The 14,317-nt window shown below is 41.0% G+C and overlaps 1 protein-coding gene across 1 annotated transcript; it reads right to left on the bottom strand.

Annotated features, from left to right (window-relative positions):
- Positions 1 to 2,379: 2,379 nt before the first annotated feature.
- Positions 2,380 to 14,317, bottom strand: LOC112143334 (ataxin-1). The gene is made up of 3 exons (XM_024267217.2): positions 13,932 to 14,317; positions 8,597 to 10,664; positions 2,380 to 4,216 (listed from the first exon to the last, which is right to left on the bottom strand). The coding sequence occupies exons 2-3, from the start codon at positions 10,400 to 10,402 to the stop codon at positions 3,551 to 3,553; spliced, it is 2,472 nt and encodes an 823-aa protein (XP_024122985.1). The 5' UTR covers positions 10,403 to 10,664; positions 13,932 to 14,317; the 3' UTR covers positions 2,380 to 3,550.

Consider the following 14,317-nt stretch of genomic DNA (forward strand, 5'->3'; position numbering starts at 1 on the left):
TAGTCCTTCGAATTGCTGTGCTGCTGGTGCTTTAGAAAATTTGCTAGGAACTAGATATTGAACCTCAAAGGTGATGATGTTTGAGGAAGTGGCAACCATTACTGATGTGCCACAGTCAATACAGCCCTTGTGATAATGAAGAAGAAAACCTAAACCATTTTTTTGTCTCAAGTGGGAGAGAAAAATTGTTGAAAAATCAGTAAAATTACTTTTTTAGTCAACATTTAAATTTGTATATTTATTGTTGATCTCTTTGTGTGTCATTTCTGTGATTTTCTGTCTTCTTTAGCCATAAAAGTCAAACATTTATCACTTCAGTTGAATATCATACTCCTGAAATAAAGCAGGATTTAAGTAGCAATTAAAACAAGCATAGTTTAATACACAGGGAAACAAATAGATCGTACTGCTGCAAAAATACTGTTCTGGATGGCAAACTGTTTCCCCAAACAATTAATAAACAGTTACCAGTAAATAGCCTGTTTATTTACTCCTTGTGTTGAAAATGTTTTTCAAAAAGTGCAAAATCTTATTTTTTTTCCTTTTAACACAAAAATGAAGAAACTAAAGTGATATGCAAACTAATTGCAATTGATAACTCACAAACTGTTGTCTTAACATTTCTTTTTCTAACCCCAAAATGCCAAATTGTGACCAAAAAATGAATTATTTTTAATTTTAAGTGAATTTTGCATGAAGATTGCAAACTTAAAAAGCTACTACACATTACTTTTTTTTCTAATGTTGTTTATTCCAGAAGAAATTGAGGAAATGAAAAAAAATATATACTTTGGACGTTCATTCGTACCCAGACTATACAGCATCAGCCGATGCATGATTATTTCTAACCAAAAAAAACGTCTAAAATAAAATCCTAAATAATTAGTTTACATACCACTTAGTGATGGCTCCATCCACCTCCATACAGTTCATTAGAGGAACACCATACATTTATTATTTTTTCTTCTTCTTTAAAAAGGAACTTGACATTTCACGGGTTGCTTTGCATGACATTTCAAATCTGCATTAAAAAATAAATTGCTTTGGGAAAGTACAAACAGGGGCCAGTTTAAAACAAAGAAAATGGCTATTAAGACAAATCGCAATATATTTTGTAACAGTGAAGGAGATACAAGACCACGTAGCTTTGGAGGAGAACAGTCAAAGGGCAGTGTTCAGCCTGAGCAGTCAACACAAACGGAACAGTCTGGTTACCAGTTGTACAGTTAACACCTTCTGAAGAATTTCATGGCTATTAAGATAAAGTTTTAACAGATACTGCAAGTCGGATTTTGAGGAGGTCCTGTTATATATATATATATATATATTTATATATATATATAAAGATGTTCCCATGGAGCAACAGCACATTCATGAACATTTGATCAGAACTGGAGCTGACACACAAAACCCCAGAAGATCTTGTTGAATAAATGGAATGATTGAAAAAGGAGGTGTGGTGGTACGTTACAGTACATAAGCCACATAAAGGTTAAAATACACTCTGTACACTTTCCTAAAATACAATTAACTGTACATGATTATTACTAGCTAACTAGTTAACTTTGCAACTCTCTGTGTCTGTCTGAATAATTATCTCTGTAAATCATCCAAAAATAAAATTTACCCAACATCTCTTTATTTTTTTGTATTTTTTTACATTCCTTAGATTTCTCTCTGTGATAAAACCTGCATGACAAGTGATGCAACGAGAAAGTCTGTTAGCTTCTAACAGCTGAGGGAGAGGATTGCCGCCATATTCCAACTGGATACCAAAGTGCTGCTTATCACACACACACACACACACACACACACGCACGAGTGACTGTGGACATGCATGTTCTCTCTTCTCAGGTACGAACACTGACCACAACAAATGCTGCTGGTCACACACAACCACTCACTGATCCTGAGTATGGCCTATAGGAGCTCAAGTTCTGCAGTTTAAGAACAATGGTGGAATATATAGTCATCCACCTAAGATGGGCGTACTGTTATCAACTTAAAAGAAGCGTTGGCTGCTGGAAAGGTCTTGATGTCTCTCACGAGAGGGGATTGCTTTTCGGACAAACCCCTAAATTAAATCAGTTCTTCCTCACTAAATTACAATTTTTGAAAATATTCTGATGGTGGATTCTTTTTTTTTTATTCCTCAGACAGTAAATTAGTAAGCATTTACTGTAAAAAGTGAAACATTGAATCAATTAACAAAATAATCAATTCAACATTTTAATTTAGATGAAAACTGATCATTTTAAATGAATCAAATTACAGAATGTTGCTAATTGATCCAACATTTCTCTTTTATCAGAGTGAATGTGGAAGAACAAATTTACCTTCAGAATCGATCTGATGATAAATTAGAGGAAAAGGGGCTGAATTTGTTATATTTCTCTAAATTAATTTATGTTGTATTGCTTTGTATAAATACTGCAGTTATTCCACAGATATTTAAAACAGAAATGTAACTTAAAACTAAAGTTCTGACCGCAAATCGTATGGGACCTTCCACCCAGGTTGGTAAAGAAACACTTTTTGCTCATTGAAAAAGAAAGTTTTAACATTAGAGAAAACTTTTTATGCTCAGAAAAGGTTCTGATGGAGAAGTACTATCTATAGTATTTGAGTTTATTAAAATTATTATTAAAAGCCAGTGCTTTCAAAGAACCAAAAGCAGTTTTAGCAGAAGGGAATGATGAATTTGTAATAAAAAAAATAAACTCTTGCTTCACTTAAGAGATTTTTATGGTTCGTCTTTTGACGGCTTTGTTGGTATCAGACAGAATTCCACAACTGCAACTTTCTCTGAAGGTAGATTTGAAATCCTGCACATTAAACTGAACTCATTGAAACTGTATGTATAACCCATGTGTTAGAAACATAATTACACATCCATAACTTCATTTGTGGTTTACATTCATGCCTTTTTTTTAAGTCTTGGTTCCTTCACAGCCACCAGCACCAAAGAATCCCATATCCTGTGCTCTTGTTTGACACACATAAACCCACACATGCTCTCATCCACACAGAGGAACCTTGCTATCTACAGCAGCTCATGTATTTGTAATGGCATGAAAAAGAAGGGGGATTTTTTTTTTTAAAAAAAAGGAAAGAAAAGTCATGTTTATGAGAGCAGCCGAGGTTTCAACGTCCCACAAACTGTGAAACGAACAGAATGCAAATATAGCTACTCATTTCCTCCACACTGACATCGAGTTCTGTGCTTAAGAGAGTGTAAATGGTTAACATGTCTGAAGTCAACGGGTTCCATCCCCATGACAACGGGGACTCCACGTTAACGCTGACGTCTCCCACGTCTTACTGCCATCCATACTTGACATTCATGCTGCATTTATTTTTGCTTTCAGCATTGATTGCACTGATCTTGTGAGTTATACCACTAATGAAGGTGCTGCACTGTACTTCATCATATCAGACTAATGTGACAGAAAACATGTAAATACTGCACAAACTCAGTTTATATTACAGTAGCTGGAATAGAAAAAAAGGAAGCTAAGCACAAAGCAAATCACAGGTATTTAGAGTTTCCCTAACAGTTCACTCTTTTGTTTGCACACATCTCACTCCCAGAGCTGGAGTGACCCTCTATACTGATTTTGACCTCCTGAGGGATGAAGGAAGGTTTGGGAAGAGTCACAGGAGGCTCCTCCTCCTCGGCTCGCTCAGTCTGGTCCCTCTCTGGAGCTGACCAGCGTCTCTTCCGGACTGAGGGTTTCTCTTGGTCGACGAGCTGTTTAGAGGGGGCAGACGTGTCCGTTTTTGATGATTCCTGCCTTGCTTCTACAGTTACTTGAGCAGTCGCTGTGTAGATTCCTTCTCCCTGTCTTGGAAAAGTTCCCACTCCACCTCCAGATCCGGCTGCATGTTGTCGCTCCATCCTTTCCGCACCGGAAGCTTTCATGAGGAGGCCGCAGTTTCCATCTGCAGCTTCAGAGCTCACACGGTTCCTCGCGTTAGCATCCATGTTGGGGGAGGAGTCAGGGATGTGGCCCATCTTCAGTTTGGCCCCAAAAGTGTGGCTGTCTGTCACTGAACCGTTCTTCAGACTGCGCAGGGTCAGCGACACGCAAACGTCCCCCACGCACAGCTTAGCGCAGGACAGCTCGAACAGCTGTGTGGTCCTGTCAGGGCAGCAGGACGACCAGCCCTGACCAAAAACAAAGAAAGGGTATTCCACCAGCACCTCCACACACACCTGGAAGAAAGCAGAAGAGACACTCGCTTTAAACACATCAATACACATTAACCTAAGTGAATACATTATTATTGTGTTTGGGATTGCAAAGAAATTAAAATATAAAGCGTTTATTTCCCACTGGGCACAGGATGTCTATTAGATACCTAATGTACTACTGTAGTAGTACAGGATGTCTCTGTAAACTCTGTTTTATTACTCTATTAGATGTCTACCAATAGTCTTCTGAAAGATATCTGCATATAGAGGTTTGCTACACACCTTGGAATATTTTTAGAGTACTTTTTAAAATATTTACTAGTAAAAAAACACATCCATTCATCTTCTGAACCCACTGAATCCCTTTTGGGGTCACAGGTTTGCTGGTTCCAATCCAGCAACTGTTGAAAGTAGAGAACACCCTACAAAGGTCACAAAGGGCCACACAAACACACAGCAGCAATCAGCGGTTAACCCATGAAACATGCTATTGAACTGTAGGAGGAGAAAGGAGAAAATCCACACCTGAGAACATGCAAACTTCACACAGAAAGGTTCTTCTCGCCGTGAGGTGAAGGAACTAACCACTATGCACTTCTTATGATCAAAGACAACTAACTATTGATCACAAAGTTCCAAGAAGCAGCAAACATTTCTACTGGAGTTAAAGCTCTCAGAAAACTGCATCAAAAAAGCATTCTTATTTCTGTCTAGATTTTGAACTTGTCTTATAACTGACTAAAATGATGGTAAAAGGTTTAATCTGCTGGTCAGAGTCGATTATTATTAGAATGATCTTGAACGTTTTCTGATCTTCTGCTGCACAACAAATTGGTGTTCAGAGACAACATTCTAAAAGTATAGACTTCCTTATACATGTTTAGATTAGGGAAGAAAAAGTGGACTCTACCCCGATGTTGACATGTTTATATTTGACTTTTCTATTTTACATTAGAGCAGCCACGATTAGTCAACTAATTGACGATTAATCGACTATTAAAATAGTCGACAATTAAGTTAATCGTCAATTACTCATTACTTTTTATTATATGGAGTCAGAGTGTAGTAACGTTGAAAGTTAAAATGACACAATGCAAGCTTTTTGGAATATTTTGGCATTTATTAAGGTTTTTTTTAGGCTTTTTTGAGTTTAGCTAATATTTCAGCTACATGCTAGCTATTTTGGCTAATTTAGGATTTGTCATTTTTTTTAGGCTAGTTTGCCATTTAGCTAATATTTCAGCTATATTCTATATGTATTTTGTCTAATGTAGGATTTTTTCCGTTTTTTATTCTAATTTGGCATTTAGCTAATAGTTTAGCTGGCTATCAGCTTCAGAATTTTCACCTATTAGCTGCTAGCCATTTCAGCTATCAACTTTAGCATTTTTAGCTCTCAATTTCTGCATCTTCAGTTATCAGCACTAGCATCTTTAGCAGCCACATTCAGCTTACAGCATTCACACTAGCATTATTGCAGGTAATGCTATATATCTAGATTTTAGTTAGTTTAAAGCTAATGATAGTTAAGACATATGCTTTATATCCAGTTTGCGCATGACCCGATTAGTTGACTAATCGGAAAAAATAATTGGTGATTAGTCAACTATTAAAATAATCGTTTATGGCAGCACTATTTTACATCTAGTAAATATTTAAAACAGTTCTCTCTTAGACATCTAAGAATATTCTAAGATTTGATGTCTGCTGGTAGATGTATAGAAGACCTCTATATTCAGAACACTATTGGTAGATATCTAATACAGTAACAAAATAGAGTTAACATCCACAACAGATGTGTATTAGTCATCTGATGTAGATGTATATTAAATAGCTAATATGCATCATGTGTCCAGTGGGAAGAAACTACCCAAATTACATGTTTACAACATGCAAGGCATGATGGGACTGCAACCGTGGGAAAGTTGTCTGCTAGAGATCTAAACCGGGATACACAATACACCTCTATGAATTGATGTCTAATGGATTTCTATAGCTGTGAGCTCCAAATACCCATGACTTAGATATCTAATTGATGTGTCAGTGCCTAGTGGGTTACCTTTATGAACATTGTGAGACCTAAAACAACAAAACTTCTGCAATAACAGTTTATAACGACCAATAGGTCAGCTCTGAAGAAGTTCTGTCCTCCCAGAATTTTTTTTAAAGTACCACTCCGATCATCTTTTGATCTGTTGTAAAAGCACCCCTGGATGTCTTTTGATTATGATTAAGCCGTTTTAGCCTAAATGAAAAAAAACAACAATAAAAAAAGTGTCATTTTCTAGGACATAGTTTCTGCAGGGCTGCACGGTGGCGCAGTGGTTAGCGCTCTTGCCTCACAGCGAGAAGGCCCCGGTTCGACTCCCGGCTGGGACCTTTCTGTGTGGAGTTTGCATGTTCTCCCCGTGCATGCGTGGGTTTTCACCGGGGACTCCGGCTTCCTCCCACCGTCCAAAAACATGCTTCATAGGTTGATTGGTGACTCTAAATTGCCCCTAGGTGTGAATGTGAGAGTGAATGGATGTGTGATTGAGGCCCTGCGACAGACTGGCGACCTGTCCAGGGTGTACCCCGCCTTCGCCCATCAGCAGCCGGGTTAGGCTGCGGCACCCCGCGACCCCGAAAGGGACAAAGCGGTCAAGAAAATGGATGGATGGATAGTTTCTGCAGAGATGCAGGAGTTTATTAGAAATTCACCTCTGAGTTGTGGGCAGGGCTTTTGGCGCAGAAGAACCCTGTCACTACTAAACGCCACACATACAAGTTTTCTCCAACTGCAATATTTTGTCTGCTCCTGATTCACAACAATTTGAATAAAGAGATTGTACATGATGTAAATTTAAGCTTCATTTTCTTTATACATGTCCTTCATCTTTAAAAAAAATGCCACATGAACAAGTTAAAAACACGATTTTCTCAACTCAACTTCTGATAATAGATATAATAGTTACTACTGATCTGTAAATTAGGCATAGTGGTGTGAGTTCTTGTTTGAGCAACAATGACAATGTATCACTTTGGATTAAAATACATCTCCGTCACAAAGGTGAATTTCACCATTAGACCCCTAGCTGCAAGCAGGATGCTCTTCACTACCTGTGTCACTGACTGTCTTTGCCTTGCCAATGTTGTTTTTTTTAGCTACAGAGTTGAAGGAAAGGAAAAGGAAAAAAACGCACACACCACACCAGGGTGCTTGTTATATGCATCAAATCTTGTTTGAGCTCAGCTCAGATATGTATATGAAGTCAGCGAGATGTCAGTAAGGACCAGGTGAAGCTAGAGGGGGAGAGGGATGAGGAGGAGCTGTCTCCAATTCATGCAAAAGCAGCATCAGGACCGAGAGTTCTGCAACTTCATGCTCAAGTTATTGATGAGAAAAACAAGAGCAACAATAATTGTATTCAAGACCAAAAAATTTAGATCAAAACAATATTTTGAAACATCTTTTCCTAAAAGAGTATTTTAGAATAGATCAAATTAACTAATATGGGAGTATTATGAAACATTTTCTTTAATATTTAATTAACATAAAAGGCAGGTTTCAAGACACACCTGTTGGTTTAACAGACCTATTGGATAAGTCTACAAAACAGATAAGTTTTCTTCTTTTTATTATTATTTGATTGTTGCATCATAAAACAAGGGCTTAAATAGCAGTCAGCTTCTATGTAAGTTTTTTCTATCAGCACTCATTTTTAAAGTATTCAAGTTCAAAACCTCCATTTATTTTCTATAAAGAAAAATAACGCCTGAAATGTTTTTATTTATGGGATTCACTAACTCTTGAATAACAAGGAAAAATATATCAAATAAACAAAAAAAAATCAAATAAATAAATCAATTCAAATCAATTAAATAATCAACGCAAAATACAAATAAAAAAGTAATATTACAGTTTCAAAATCAAAGTTAGATTACAAAAAAAAAACTAAACACAATTTCAAAAAATGGAACAAGATAAAAACAACAGTCAAAATTATTTTCCAGAAATTAAAATGATGTTTTGTTTGTTTTGATTTCAAAAATTTAATGTTCTTATTTCTATTTTTAATTTTGCATTGAGTGATTTGTTGGAGTGATTTGCACTTCAGGGCCACCGTAGTTTTAACAAAAGTTATCAAAACACTCAAACAAGCTGCAAGTTTGCAAACCAAGAAGCAAGTTGAGCTGAAACAAAATTGTAAGTAGAGTTATTTAAAAGCCTGACTCGTGTGTATTATTATCTGAAAAGGTGGAAAAGAAAAGAAAGACAAATACACTGATGCAACTTTAGACAGCTCCTTTAGGCAAAGAGAGAGAACTAGAACAAATTACATCCATTTTTTACAGTTCAGAAAAATGCTTGACTTAGACATAAAACAACAAAATGCAGTTTAAAAATCCAAAAGTGCTTACCTGGGCTTTTAGCTCTCCTACTGAAAACTGTATGACCACAGCATTAGGACTTTGCCCAGTGTCAATGCGCTCCACGGTGCTGGAGTCAATCTTCAGCTCATTGCTGATCTCAGCACTCTGAATGAAATCTTCTGTCTTCAGGTCCTCCACCCGCTTCAGCTCCCCATCAGCCAGCTGTATTATGGAGCCTCGCATGAAAAATGGAGGAAGTGCCACAGGTGATGGGGGAGAGGAGACGGAGGGGGATGCTTGGACGGAAACAGGGGCAGGTGTGGGAACAAGGGCGGGAGCTGGAGATGGGGCTGCCACTTCAGTGGAAACCGGATTTGTGGAGAGTACTGGCAACGCTGGAGGCTGAGCCACAGCGTGGGGTGTTTGATGTCCATCTGGCCCAAGTGCCTCACACTTGGAAAGGGCTGTAGCCAGATAGGCATGGGGCATGGCGGTGGATATCTGAGGGGTCGTGGTGGCAGTCAGGGCACTCACACTACGACTAACCTCTAGTTCTGTACCATTATTTGCACTACTGACTGGAATTAGGAGAGACTGCCCACTTGGTATGACCAGGTGCTGGGGTAGAGCTGCATGGTAGCTGACAGTGTGCTGGTTTGCACTGGTGATATAGCCGATAATGGGTGGTTGTGTGGTGGAGTAGAGATTAGCTGGAAGCTCCTCAGAAGGTAGAGTGGTCTGGATGACAGCATGAGGAGCAACAGACTTCACCATCTCTGGAGACGAAAGGGAAGTGAAAGAAGAGGTTCTGGACACTTGTTTTCCCAAACAGATGTTTCCCTTTTCAGTTTGAACTAAAGAGATCTTACTTGAGTTAGGATCATGTTCAGCCCCAGAGTTGGGCTGAGCCACTAGCACCAAAGAAGTCTGGAGCCCTGCAGGGTTTTGGCCATAGTCTGCGGGTAGAAGGATGTGCCTCGCCTCATAGCTTTGGACTTGCTGATGATTTGCTTGCTGGCTGGTGCCTTTAGCTTGTTTGACCATCTCTAAATCCCCATTCAGCACGCCCTTAGCATGGCCTTCTGGTTTCTTTCCAGCCGAACCATCTGCGTATTGAACTACAAGCTGTGATGGAGCCAGTGTCAGTGTCTGAGGGAGGACAGTTGCGTGCGGGTGGAGCTGGAGATGGCCCGTAGGAGACGTGACGGCGTTTCCGCTGACAGTCAAAGGTGTTCTGCTGTCCAGGTGAATGTACTGGCTCGTCACTTGAGGAGAACTTGAAACCGACACAGAGGTTAACTCAGTTGGGGAGATGCCTATTTGAAACTGCTGTTCTCCTTTGGCATTTGGGGAGACAACGGCAGCAGTGTAACCATCCAAATGGGGTCGCTGTCCAACAATGGCAGAACTGTTGGGTACAGAACTAGCGTTAGTTGAGATGATGTGAGATGAAATGTACCCAGCGTAAGGTCCAGAGCTGATGAACTGAACATTGGGCGCCAACTGAGCAAAGTGGATAGTGCCAGCTTGCTGGGGAAGGGCAGTCGGATAAACTGCAGGCAGGGAGGCCAAAGGAACTGCAGAAAGAGGAGTAGCTTGAGAAGGAATAGATGTAGAAGGGGAGGAGGATGAAGCGGATGGAACAGTACATCTTGGGCTGTCTGCATCCCTGGATTTGCAGCGTTCGCTGGCCACACTGGCTAGCCATGCCAGGTTTTCTGTGTGAGGACTGTCATTAGACACAACAGCAGGAGGTGTTGCTGCAGCCACTACCACCGGCCTCTGCTCCAGAGCAAGTATCTCTCGCTTTTTAGGAGGCAAGCATCCATTGCTCCGCTCTTGATTGGCTTTCATTGTGTCTCCGAAGTTTGAATTTTCCCTCTTATTTCTTTAAGGTTCCTCTGAGGTCACGTACTCAACTACATTCAGTAGCTACCTGCAGGGACCAGCCTTGCTGTGCTCTCTGAGGCTCGGGCTCCTTTTGTGTTTACTGGTGGCCAGCTCCAGGTTTCACGCAAGAGAAGATGGAGTTACTCCAACTTCTAAAATGAGCTCCATGAACTTCATGAGGAATCATCTCGGACAGATCACCTTCGTCCACAATGTCAACTCAAACCTAAAAGCAAAAAGAATCTTAGGTTAGACATTCTTGTTGAAAAAAACAATTTCTACAGTAAATCTTGATATAGCTTCATTTTGTCTACCTGAAATACTGTTAATTTAATCAAAAATGCACTGCATGAACTATTCTTATGAATCATCCTTTATAATGCCCCTGCAGGTTTCCAAATGCAAAACAGCAAACACCAAATACCCACATGGTATTGGCATTGTTCCTTAATCCCACTAGATGGCACCAGGCAATCTCTGCATTTGGTTTACACCTGTATGTGTAGCTTTCTCAAACTGTAACTTCCAGAAGTTTCTCCTAGATCTATATGAACTAACTGTGACAACAAAATCTTCTGTTCTGTGGAAAATCACAATAACAAACAGAAGAGAAAAAAAACTTGACTTTCAGGTGTCAGATTAAGGTGTCAGTTTCCAGACGTGTTTTGAACTGCAGTGGTTGTGTATTCCTGTTATCTCGCTCCAGGGTCAGTTGCGAAGAACCAGATCAAAGTTAAAGGATAACAAGCAGCTAAATAGAAGGGGGGTGTTTGTGTCTGGATTTTTTTTAGTGCCCAGGGCTTCGGGTGGAGTCGGGGGAGGATGCACTGTCCTGTAAACATAACATCCACCCCTAAGACCTGAACTCTAGATAAGTGGAAACTTTCAGTTGAAACAATACATATTGTTTTTCAATGAAAAAACATTTCGCACATATTCCACAAGAACCTTTTTTGCTGTCATCAAAGTTCCGAATTTGGACAATAGCAAGCTCCTACGAGCTCTTTGAATACCGTTTCAGAAGTGTCGGAGAATAAACAGTATAGTGGTAAAATAAAGGCTGAGCAAAATGAGAAATAAAACTTGCTCCTGGCACACGTGGATGTCGCAGAAAATTTAATTTGGGCCAGACTAGACTGATAAATGCTGTGTTACTGTTTCACCACTAGACACCAACCCTATTCATTTTCACTAGAGTTACTCAAAGCAGGCACAAAATAACTAGAAAAATATATGAGTGTTAGTTCTAGCAACATAAACATGCATTTTAGCTTCCTAAAGCTGCAGTGTTTCTTTACTATTCTCCCCTGCATGCTCATCTGTGGGTCAATGCAAAGCTTCCTTTAGTTGTTCATTAGAAAATAGTACAATTCACTATATGACCAGCTGAAATCCCTAATTCATTTTTCTGTCGGTCCATTTTCATGCAAATGGACTATTATGTATGGTATGACAACACCGAAGTGTATTTACAGCAAAGGCTCCACTACATCAGGCAATCGCAGACGTGTTACATAAAGAGAAGTAGGGGGTTACAAGTCGACCTTGGTCATTTTTTATTTTATTTGTGCACATCTCCTCCTAACACGGACAAGGTCACTGCATCTGAAAGCAGCGAGAACCTGTGTGCAGTTCAAGGCAGAGTAGATCTACCAAACATAACAAAGGAGGAGGGCAGAGGAGATGGGTAAAAAAAAAAGCGGCGGGAAGAGGGGATTGTGGGGGAGGAGAGGAGGGAAAGCAGCGCAAGATGCGGAAGCCTATGTGCAAAAGATAGGAAAATATACACATTTGAGGTGGTAGGCAAAGGGGAGCATGCAGAGTGCTGCTTTTCCTGACCCACATTGAGCAGTGCCTGCAGCATCAGAGCGCCATTGCCCCCTCCTCACAGAGAGATCCCCGATCCGCTACAGTCTGAGCTACACTGTGCAGCATCATTCAGTGGCAACAACCACACCTCAGCAACACTGTGTCAACACTGTAATGACATCACATCTTAAGCATAAGGACCTCCTATCATTAAGGCAGCATTAGAAGACAAAGGCAAAATGCGTCAATTTTGAAAACCACATCGGTGGTTGGATCGGCCAGCACTCTACCTCTGTGGAGCATAGCACACAAGCAAGCAGCCTCTGTTTTCCTGGGTCCGTCTATAATTAGAGCACTGACACTAACAAACATAAGGCTTATGTGATACTATGGAGAACATGACTGAGCCACACAGCATGGGATTCCTGAGTCAGTCCTTGAGCTCTGGACTGACTCCTCTCAGACTCTTATGAAAGGATGACAATGAAGAGACAACACGGTGCAGTGTTCATCTCTCTTAGTTCAGACAGACTGATGGAGCCAGCCTGGCATGGGATCCTTGTTCCATACACTCCTATAAAAGCTACCCAGACCAGAGAGTGCACGCTTTGTGCTGTGGTGAGTGCCCGCTGCTAATGCGCAGATGAGACGATCCTCCCTCCGCCTCATCTCCAGTCTCCAGGTGACAGGACCCCCTACAGGGTTACATCCTCTCCCCTAATGCTGCAGTTGCCAGCTCCACCGGTCCCCCACCTCTTCTTCCTCCGCCCAGCTCCGTCAGTCTTCTCCCGTGCTCCCAGACCAACTATTTACTCCTTATATTGATCCATGACTTCATAGCAACATTTCTCTGCAGCAGGATTATGCAGAGCGGCACCAAGAAGGCTCACAAATTGTCTACTGGCATTGCTCTTTGCAAAAAGATTCATGCTTAATCAAAAGAAAAATAATAACCTTAGGAGCATAAATCTGTTTCCAGGCTACCTTTACCTCATCGTTCACAGGGTAAGCCTGTCAAAGTTAATCAGTGAGTACCCTGTATAGCAAATAGCTAAATATAGAAAACAAAAACATCTTTATCAATCTGAGCTCTGGTATGAAACAGAGGGGGAGGTACTGTTGAGGACAATATGTACGTGCACTTATCCATGATGCCATGCTTATAAAAATAGCCAAATCTCATCCACTGTGTATAACTCTTGGCTTTTGCAGCAAGGCAGATCAATAAAGAGAACGGCTTTTTCTAATTTTCAAAAGAGCCTGTTTTCTGGTCCCCTGCCCTGTGCAACAGTGGTGCCTTTGCCTTTAAGAGGCGGACCGACTGTGTGGCAGCAGACAGTAAGAACAAGCAGTGGGGTTCAGGCTGTTTGTCTTCACAATGACTCCAGAGTTCTGCATCACTGCTCGACACACTCTGATCACAGCACATTTCAGGCTCCAAACGTGCAGGCGTGCATCTCTCTGAGGGAGCACAAACAAACAAACAAACAAACAGGGTCAGAGCTGCTAAATCCTAGTGGACAGATCAGGAACAGATGCTGTGGCTCCAGCCTCTGGGGGCTTTAACGTGACGAGTGTAGTAGCAGGGCAAAGAAAGGAATACTACTTTGCCACAAATCAAGAAGAAAAGAGACACCCCCTCCCCCCCTCCCCTCCTATGGTTAAAGTACTAAGAATAGCTCACCAGTCTCTCCACCGCCACTGCTTGCAGAGCAAGTCCAAGGATTCTTCCTGTCAAGTCAGTGTGTGTGTGCTGGAGACGTGTTTCCTAGGACTCCTCTTCCTGGATCTCCTGTTTGTGCCGCTCTCCTCTCCTGGAGCTTGTCCTGTGGCTGCTCCAGCTCCTCCTCTCCTCCCAGTGGGTTTTGAGGTTGTGCTGCCCCTGCAGTGGGAAGTAGAGGAGGAAGTTCCCCACTTGCTGGAGACCACACCAAGACCTGTGTGCAAGCCTGCTCCTGTGTGAGTTATGCAAGGCCACCAGTCCGCCAGATCTCTCCCTCTGCCTGGCTGCTTCCCTGTCTCCTGCGTTCTGTGTTTCTGCCTCCTTTCCTTTCCTCCCTCCCTCCCTCC

Source organism: Oryzias melastigma, linkage group LG16 (assembly GCF_002922805.2).
Source record: "Oryzias melastigma strain HK-1 linkage group LG16, ASM292280v2, whole genome shotgun sequence".
NCBI lineage: Eukaryota > Metazoa > Chordata > Actinopteri > Beloniformes > Adrianichthyidae > Oryzias > Oryzias melastigma.

Bases quoted from the DNA above. Each gene is read 5' to 3' on its own strand.
- LOC112143334 (XM_024267217.2), bottom strand. From the start codon at position 10,402: ATGAAAGCCAATCAAGAGCGGAGCAATGGATGCTTGCCTCCTAAAAAG. The intron at 4,217-8,596 runs GTAAGCACTTTT...GCTTTCTTCCAG, and splicing joins TAGGAGAGCTAAAAGCCCAG to GTGTGTGTGGAGGTGCTGGT.